This window comes from Blennius ocellaris (assembly GCF_963422515.1).
Source record: "Blennius ocellaris genome assembly, chromosome: 14".
In the NCBI taxonomy this organism is placed as follows: Eukaryota; Metazoa; Chordata; class Actinopteri; order Blenniiformes; family Blenniidae; genus Blennius; species Blennius ocellaris.
Genome location: NC_137663.1, coordinates 23,643,252 through 23,652,537, shown reverse-complemented (window position 1 = coordinate 23,652,537; position 9,286 = coordinate 23,643,252). Strand labels below are relative to the sequence as shown.

Genomic DNA, 9,286 nt, shown 5'->3' with positions numbered 1-9,286 from the left:
GCACAGGTCACAGTGGAGTGGGTGAGGGTGGGGGGGGGGGGGGGGGGGGGGGGCGATATGTATTATGTACTACTCTTCCCTGTTGAAATGATTCTGTTTATTCTGCTGCAAACCTGCGCGAGTGTGTGTGTGTGTGTGCGTGCATGTGTGTGTGCGTGTGTGTGTGCGCGCGTGTGTGCCTGCAGAAAGTCGACCGCAACTATTTATGAATTGAGCGTATTTATTAGTTTATTTATTAGGTTATTTATTGTCTAATTTATTGAAGACGTTCCGAAGAGGACGTGTCCCACCTTTTTTTTTTTTTTTTAAGAGAAGCCTACATGTGTTACACAGCGAACACTTTATTGTGACAGAGTGTTTTCTTGCTGCGGAAACCCGCCGCTGCCCTTCAAATGACTGGGTGGTTGTAACGCCGGATGTTCAGGCGGGCGTCCGCCTGCGCCGAGGACCCCGAGCCTCTCCCTGCATGGAGAGGGGAGCCCGTCAGTCCTGCCCCGCTGTACATTTCCAGCCGCCGTGTTCTTTCAACCCTTCTATGACGGGCTGTGTTTCGATCAGAGGTCCCCTGGTGACCGGCTCCAGTGTGTGATAGCATGCTCCGAGACGACAGTCGGCTCTTGTCTGCAACTTCTGCTGCTTCTGCAACTTGAGCAGCATCTGCAGGGTCTGCGGCATCTGCGGCTTCATGCAGCTGACGCAGCCCCTGCAGCCGATGCAGCATGGCAAACAGACCTGGCGACACTATCAGGGATCACCCTAAGTCTTCCTTCCTACCATCCGTCCAGTCTTGAGCCACTACTGCATTCCCAGTGTAACCAGATTTAACCCGACTATGATACTCTGCAAAACTCATTCACTTACTCCAAGTATAGCATCGCCCCTTTGGTTCAGTCATTCTTTGTATTGTACAAGTTATTATACCTGACAATAAACAGAAACAAATGGGGACAACGGTCTGTCGCTGCTCTTCTTGTTCCCTCTCTCACAATCCTCCATTTATATATGAACTAAAGATGGGAAGACAATAGAAAAGACATTTTAAAGTTTTCACTAAATGTGGGTCTGCGGTGACACACACACGTACCGAGATGGGATGAGTTCAATACGGCTCCACGATTTCATCTCATTTTATCACAACCTCACTGTCTTTAAGAAAGTAAACTCGATTTCAAAAGTAAGATTTAGTGTAATTGAACCAGTTGCAGGCCGTCTGGAGTTCATGTGGTGAAGGTGCAGTACATATTCTTTTCCTACAGACGGCGCTGTGGAGCTCCTGAGTGGAGACAGGCCTCAGCAGAGGACTCCATCACTTTCTCCCCTCGGCAAGAAGTTCAGACACTTTTCATTCAAACAAACGTGAAGAAGTGATTTCAGAGCTCCGAAATGTCCTCAGAATAAAAAAAACAGGACGTTTCTCTTTCCGCGGACTGTTTCTCCTCTTTGAGCCGACGGCTTCAAACATTTCTCCTCACCTGGGATAACCCGAGGCAATGTTTGCATCCATCTCTTTTATGATTCCGGCTTCTGTGTGTTTGAGCTTCTGCATTCATTCTGCAGATCGCTGCTCTTCCCGAGTCACTGTTCTTTAAAGTGACCAATTACATCATTCATGTCACATTTGCAGGAGGGGTGGGGGGACCCACCTTCAATTAAAGTGGCTTGTTTTCTATTCCACACAGTTTCTGTGAAAATAAAAAAAAACGATAATTTCACCCGGAAGAAACGAAACCTCCTGTACGACATTCCGCTTTGAAACACTGATGTAAAGGAAAAGTGAGGAGAGGAAAGTTTCTGACACAACAGCGGACACTATAGTTATAAAGGATGATGAGTCCAGGATGCATAAATCACCCCTTTAGCCAGAATCCCCTGTGTGGAGTGACAGAGAAGAGAGAGAGAGAGAGAGAGAGAGAGAGAGAGAGAGCGGTGGAGGAGGCAGAGAAGAGAAGGTATGTGACCTAAAGACTCCTAGAAAGCTTTTCCAAAATGCTCCGACTCCATGGAAATGGGGGGAAATGCAAACAAACAACAGTATTTCAACGTTTCTGCTGTTTCCATAGAAACGGACATCGTTTTCAAAACGTTGCCGTGTAAACGCGAAACTTGTCTGAAAGGAAGATGCAAAAGTGATGCATTTTTACTGGAAACACTGTCACGTAAACAAGAACCTGGTGTTGAGAACCGACCGTCCAGCAGGATCAACTTGAGCTTCAGCTTCTTGCTCCTACACATCTTTGAATTTGACGAATGAGCGTGAGGGTGTGGATCAGGTGCAGAAAAGAAAAAAAAAAAAATTCTTCAAAGTTCTAGAAGATTGGCACTTACGATCACAGGTAAAAATGATGAGAAAAGCTTTTTTTATCTGTAGCGTCGCTTTGTGTCAGAGTAGCAGAGAGTCCTGCCCTCTCACACCTGCTCTTACGAGCTCAAAGCCCCGTGGAGATCGTTGGCGGCAGATGTTTTGACTCGTCACAGCAGGAAAGCAAATTTCATCAGCGGTCGTTCGACTCCATCAGTGAACATTTACACGCAGCAGCGACTCCGGCGCCGGTGAAACGAACCCGGTCAGATGGAACCGAGCAGATTTGGATGTTTTTAATGTCGCCGTGTTTCCCACCTGTCGGAGCTGTAAGCGCCGTGCCGTTATTGCCGTTGTGGGAACAGAGATTTAATCATCTTTTTGTCTGTGCCTTCAAGCACTGATTGCCGTTTTATAGAGAGGACACAATGTGCTTGTTATAAATGTTTTGAGTCATCGTTTACGGCTCTTCCTCTTGTGTCATCTGCGCAGTGAAAGTCATCTTAACATGAAGTTGAATTTGTGACCTCGAAACACCATGAAATTAAATCTTACAGGGCACTTGAAGAATCCTAAAACCATGGAGCTGCTAATCCCTATATATGCTTTTGAATTCCACCATATCGAACAAAAGGATTGACTTTTATTATTTTTAATGTAAATTGAGTCGATAACTTGGTTTTCCGCAAAGCTGCTGAGTCGACAGATTTTTTTGTATTACATGACACATACAATGTAAAAACATTTTATTTTTTTATTTTCTTGTCTTCCTGTTCCAAATAACACAAAAGGTATGGATTTCAAGCAAACACATCTCAGTATTCAACATGGCTAAATCAGGTTAAATAAAAACGTTACAGTCATAAATAAAGAGTAGAACCTGAAAAAAGGCCTCGACTACCACACCCAACAATGGTGACAGCTGCTCATCCTCCATTTTGGGGCCAAGAGTTCAGTGAGTTGTCCACGAACTCTCACATGGCGGGGCACCACTAGGAATCGAACCGTAAACATTGTGACCGAGAGATGGCCTCCTGTTGTTATCTTATTTCACCAATGTTTTGTTTGATTGTTTCTTGCTCTACTGTTTCGCCAGTGAACCTTCTGCCCCGCAGGGTGACCGGGTGCGGGGCAATAAACTTCATGGCAGAAGATCTCGGGAGGGTGACAGTGTGATGCTGGTCAGGACATATGTGTGATGTACACTAAAGCCTGACAAGGCTGAACTAAAGCTTTTTTTAAAAGAATCCATACGTGTGACTGTAACACTGATGCAGGAGGCGCCTGTGATTTATCTTTTAATGACATTTCTGCGACTTTAATTCACATTCATGTCATAGATTGACGTCCCATTGTGCATTTGATACTTGGCTGATAATAGCATGGCACAGCTTGTACCGTGTGTCACGTCTTTGTGAAGAACCACGTTAGAAATAGCATGTGAGTCTGAGGGTGTGAGACTTCATCCTCCCAGATTTCTCTGGGTCTTGGGGAGATCCAGCGAGGGAGGAGAGGATTACACACAGAGAGGGGGAGGAGGACGAGGCAGCTGCTACCGGGGAGGGCCTTCCTGTTGGGATTCCATTCGAGTGCTACGTCCGCCACAAATAGACCTTCCAGTACCTTCCCGAAATATTCTGGAGGCGTGATCTGGAGGGGCTGGAGTCGGGAGGGAGGGTTCTTTTGACAGCAGGGGTATCAGTGTGTATAAAAGCTCACCGCTGAGAGGCACACGGTACTTTGGGAAAACACTTGAGAGGCCAAAGGGCTCTTCCTCCACAGACAGCAGCGCTCCACCGCCACCCGAACGCAGCCGCCATGAACGAGAGGCGTATTCCTTTCACCCTGCTGCGGACCCCCAGCTGGGACCCATTCCGCGACTGGCACCAGAGCAGCCGCATCTTCGACCAGACCTTCGGCATGCCCGCCATGCCCGAGGACTTTGCCACATTCCCCAGCACCCACTGGCCGGGGTACCTGCGGCCCTCCGTCCTGGCCCCCGACATGGCGGCCATGGTGCCTCACACTCCCGTGATGTACCCGGGACATGTGATGGCGCAGCAGGCCCGGGCCATGTCCCGCCAGATGAGCAGCGGCGTGTCCGAGATCAAGCAGACCCAAGAGAACTGGAAGGTGAGCCTGGACGTCAACCACTTCTCGCCCGAGGAGCTGGTGGTGAAGACCAAGGACGGAGTGGTGGAGATCACCGGTGAGTGTCTTTCCTTAGAGGTCAAATACTCTCCGATAGCCTCACTCGATATAACACTTTATACCTACAAGCGCTGCTGCAGAGGACAGATGTACTGAGATGTACTTCAGGTAGAAAACAGAATGTCTCACTTCTGCTTTTAAGTGTCTCTCTTCTTTAAGTGGAAGAAAAACTGTGAAAGGTTGACCACAAGAATAAAAAGAAAAAAAAAAAACTGAGACTCTGCAAGGTCAAAAAGAAGGCTTTCCGACAGAGTTACATAACATCTTGAAACAATATCGTCTGTTCCCGCACATGGGAGGGCGGGAGCTTCTGGCTGCAAGCCCTCGAGATACAAAACAACAGTTCACCACGTGGGAGTGGTGCTCAGAGATAACTGAGCAGAAACACTTCTTATGGAATCCTTTCATGGTTTGTCCATGAAGGGACATGTTGAAGAGGAGCTTATCTCTTTGGAGTGACTCCCGGCACTCCAGCCAAGCTTGTCCACAGTAAATCACACTGCCGGTGCAAAAGGTTTGTCCACGAATGACTCAGGGCATCGACGACTTTAAAAGGAGATCTGGAGCTCGTCCAGCCCATGACCGTGGTCGGTGCACCTCTGCTGAGGCACTGGAGATAAACAAAGCGAGGGTCTTGCGCGTGTGTCACCAGAGAATAAGGATAATATTTACAGCTGATGCCACTGGCAGAATGAAGACTGCAGTAGACAGACACTGCACTCGCCAAGAACTGATGACCCTTCATACAGCAGGTGAACAAACGTCTCTGCACCCGGCCGGGCCGACCGCGACACACTGACAGTTTGCTCCCGCGGACAAGAAGACGGCGGCTCTTATCGGCCCGTTGTCACAACAAACATTTCAGAGTATGTCGAGGCAGAACGAAAGACAGAGCACCAGCCAGAAATCTGAGAGCCGAGTGGCCGGCTGATTAAGTCGAGTGAGGATCAACTGTGTCTGGTATATCCAAACTGGCACAAGATGAAAAATGCCAACACAAAAGCCTCCAGCGATGGAAACTGGCTCTGTGACTGCGCCGTTAATGACGCTGAGTCACGCCTTGGATCTGTAATGTCACGTTAGTGAACAAACTTTTTGCTGGCATTTTTACCTACAAGCTACAAGCAAATGTTAACATAAAGAACTGCTGAAGGTGATGAAATGTGTCAGAACAGAACATCTCTGAAAAGTTCCTGTTATTGAACCTCAGGATGACTCAGGCTCAACGAGACCAACTGATTCATTCAACCTCCTTTAGCAAGAAAGGCGTAGTTTGCTGTCTTTGCCAGTTTAAAAATTAATCATTTACTGTCATTAGGGTGGAGGCTGGTTATGCTCTGTCTCTTTGTCTCTCCAGGATATTGCTGTTAGTGTTGCATGTCTGTTTACAGGACAACGGTGCTAGGAGCCAATGAAAAATCAACTTTTCAATAACTCGCGGGCAGATTACAGACGGCTGCTACTGTGCATGCACACCGCGGTCGTAATAAATCATTCTTCTACATATGCTCAACGAGATGGACAATGAGAACAACGTGTGCCTCCAGAGTGTCATGACTCCCAGTTCATATTCTCCTGGGACTTGGTACTTTTCTAGTTGAGTCACTGTAAAAACAATTTAACTTTGTTGTCTGAATGTCCGTTTACTCGCCATTGTTAATGTCTATGGCATAATGTGCTCTGCGCACACGTGTGTGTGGTTTCTTTACAGAACCAACCAACAGCGCCCACTAGAGGCCTAACAGGAAAAATACATTGTTTTCTTTCTGGCCGTTTCTCTGTCAACAGACATCATTATCAAAAAGTTGCCTTGGAAACACGAAACTTTTCTGATACGAAAACCGATAATACAATAGAATAGAAGTATCATCTAAAATCTTGATTGGCCTGGCAAGCAAAAGTCATAACTGTAGAAGAAAAGTGAAAAGTGGTAAACGAAGCACTGCTGGCAGACAGATTCGCTCAGCATGCTAAGCTAAACGAGCATTGAAGCGAAAGCAAGGAGCTGGAACGGTATAAAAAAAACATTTAATGTAGCACACGTCTCTAAAAGACAATTTGTTTCGGTGCATCTGAGAAAAGCTTTATGACAATTAAAATTTTCAGCGGATGTAGTTACTTTAATATCTATGTTTGGCTTTGTATGTGGCAAATGTAAACTATGTGAATGTTACATAAACTGCTGGGTGGTGATGCACAGGGTGTCGCAGTATAATCCTAAACAGCTGTAGATGATCTTATGTTGCCTTTAGGCACACAGTGTTCCAGGGCGCTGTTTTTATTTTCATTTTCTGATTGAATGTTCAGATCATTTTAAATGTAGAACTCCTTTCAGACTGACTGTCAGAAATGACCACGGAGCTTCATAAGAGCCTGATACACACCTCTTGTGTGTGTGTGTGTGTGTGTGTGTGTGTGTGTGTGTGTGTGTGTGTGTGTGTGTGTGTGTGTGTGTGTGTGTGTGTGTGTGTGTGTGTGTGTGTGTGTGTGTGTGTGTGTGTGTGTGTGTGTAACCTGAGGCAAAGTGTAAATTCACTTGTTAATTCAACGGAATTAAAGGGGTTAGTGTCAGATAATCATGCATAATAAAGTGCTTACAAGACTTCTTGCAGTTCTGCAGCTCTCTAATCCTCCCTCCTCTTTAAAGTGAATCTATTTGGGGGATTTTTTTTGGTTGGGGACTGAAAGTTTATGGTTTGCATCCACAGGTAAGCACGAAGAGAGGAAGGACGAGCACGGCTTCGTGTCCAGAACCTTCACCAGAAAATACACGTAAGTAACACATGAAGAGCAGGAGTACAAACAGTAAATATGTCAGTTAAACTTCCCGGACTTCATGGTCGGAGATATGTTCAGCTCATCTCTTTAAACGTTCAATGTTTCGGGCCTGTAAAAGGCCGGCTGCTGCTCGTAGATGAATTTCACGCCGTGAAAAGCAGCAGCGGCAGCTTCCTCTGTATTCACCCCCTTTATCTCACTCATTATTTCCACGAGGCTCTGCTGCCATCCAGGGGCCGCAGCTCACACTCATTCAGTCAGGCTGTATTGAAGCGGAGTCGCTCTGACGGTGTTGTCTGCTCTCCCCCAGCCTCCCCCCGTCCGTCAACGTGGAGAAGGTGACCTCCTCCCTGTCCCCCGAGGGAGTGCTGACCGTGGAGGCCCCCGTGATCAAGCCCGCCCTGGAGTACTCTGAGACCACCATACCCGTCAACGTGGACACCAAAGGTGGCGTGGTGAAGAAGCAGTGAAGCAGTGTAGCCCCCCCCCCCCCCCCTCCATACACACACACACACACACATACATGGACACACAGTCAGATAAGCACTTTAGTTGCTTCTAGAAAGACGAGGGAAAGCTCAGCACTCTTCCTGAACCGGGTTCGTTCCCTCTGCCTCTGGTAATGAGACGGCCCCAGCTGAGCGCGCTGTGTAAACACATCTGCAGCGGTGCCATATGCCAGCGCTCCACGCTGTAATTACACTCTACTTTTCAACATTGCAGCTTCATTTCTGTCCTCCTACTTCCTCTCACACACACACACACACACACACACACACACACACACACACACACACACACACACACACACACACACACACACCTTTTTATCGAGTGAATCCCCTCTCAAAGGAAAGAGCAGACTGATCTTGTGCGTTTAGAGGACCTGAGGTCCCTGAAGAGCCTGTCAGCGACGACACCGTAGTTTCAAAACGCTCTACCATGCAAGCAGGAAATAAAGAAAACCGAATGTACTGAGTCTCTTCTCGTCTCTTCCCGTCTCGTTTGAGTGTTTTTGTGTGACAGTGACACGACAGATTCTCCTTCTTGCGAAGAGCCGAGCTCTCCAGCGTGCTAGAACTATGGAAACGGGACGACGAGAGTCCTCATGCCGCGGTTCCTGAAGCTGAATTATTCATCTGAGGGTCAACCATGCAAAAGAGAGCAAGAGAAACATGCCAAGCCCCCACGAGTGAAGCGCACAGCTCCCCGACAACATGCACCATCACCGCTATCTGCAGCGCCCCCCCACATCGGGCCGCCACATCGCCACCATATAATCCAAAACACTCAATAGTTTTATGAATGAATTGCGGTCCGGTGACCTTCAGCAGACGGGACTCATCCAGGCTTGTGAGACGCTCATCGATTCGGCTGAAATCTGAGATGAGCGACGTCTGTGCAGAAAGGCTGAGCCGCCTTCTCCGCCGTGAAATGTGTCACAACCCACAAATTGCATAATTCCATCATACAAAAATGTCTCCGCTGAATTATTCACGCACAGAGAGATGCATAATTGATGGGAGTTTGCTCTCTACTCTTGACTGAACAAGGTCATTTAAAAACAATGGCACCAGCCATGGATGCTTACAGGGAGAGTGGAAATGTTCTGGTGTCTGCAGACGCCAGAGAGTGAATGAGAAAGATTTTTAGTTGCTGGTCTCTCCTGAAGTTCCACCATGCGTGAAAGAATTAGATGCAGATATCCAAGACCCAGAGAGGATGAATGTGAAAGACTTCAGCAAGCTTCTGTTTTTGTCTTGTGCTTTCATCAGATCAGTTTGCTCACTTATCTATCTGAAAACAAGTTCAAATCCAGTGTGTTTCCTGCAGATATTCATGGTTCCTCAGGTAATAAATAAACAAACCTTCGCCAGTCCCATCATTCTTTCACCTGATACTCATATATGAAGTTTGTCAATTTTAATCCTGCATCCTGCTTCCAACTCTGGATGAACACTTGGTTTGCCCCCACACCTCTGGCAAAGTATTTCTTGG

General features: G+C 47.1%; 1 protein-coding gene across 1 annotated transcript; it reads left to right on the top strand.

The window, feature by feature from the left end:
• Positions 1 to 4,021: 4,021 nt before the first annotated feature.
• Positions 4,022 to 8,262, top strand: hspb1 (heat shock protein, alpha-crystallin-related, 1). The gene is made up of 3 exons (XM_080508632.1): positions 4,022 to 4,508; positions 7,219 to 7,282; positions 7,599 to 8,262. The coding sequence occupies exons 1-3, from the start codon at positions 4,118 to 4,120 to the stop codon at positions 7,756 to 7,758; spliced, it is 615 nt and encodes a 204-aa protein (XP_080364758.1). The 5' UTR covers positions 4,022 to 4,117; the 3' UTR covers positions 7,759 to 8,262.
• The last annotated feature ends 1,024 nt before the right edge of the window (positions 8,263 to 9,286 follow it).

What these genes read in the sequence shown, in the direction of transcription:
- hspb1 (XM_080508632.1), top strand. Translation starts at nt 4,118, where the DNA reads ATGAACGAGAGGCGTATTCCTTTCACCCTGCTGCGGACCCCCAGCTGG. An exon ending in CGGAGTGGTGGAGATCACCG is followed by an intron (nt 4,509 to 7,218) that starts GTGAGTGTCTTT and finishes TTGCATCCACAG; the next exon opens with GTAAGCACGAAGAGAGGAAG. An exon ending in ACCTTCACCAGAAAATACAC is followed by an intron (nt 7,283 to 7,598) that starts GTAAGTAACACA and finishes GCTCTCCCCCAG; the next exon opens with CCTCCCCCCGTCCGTCAACG.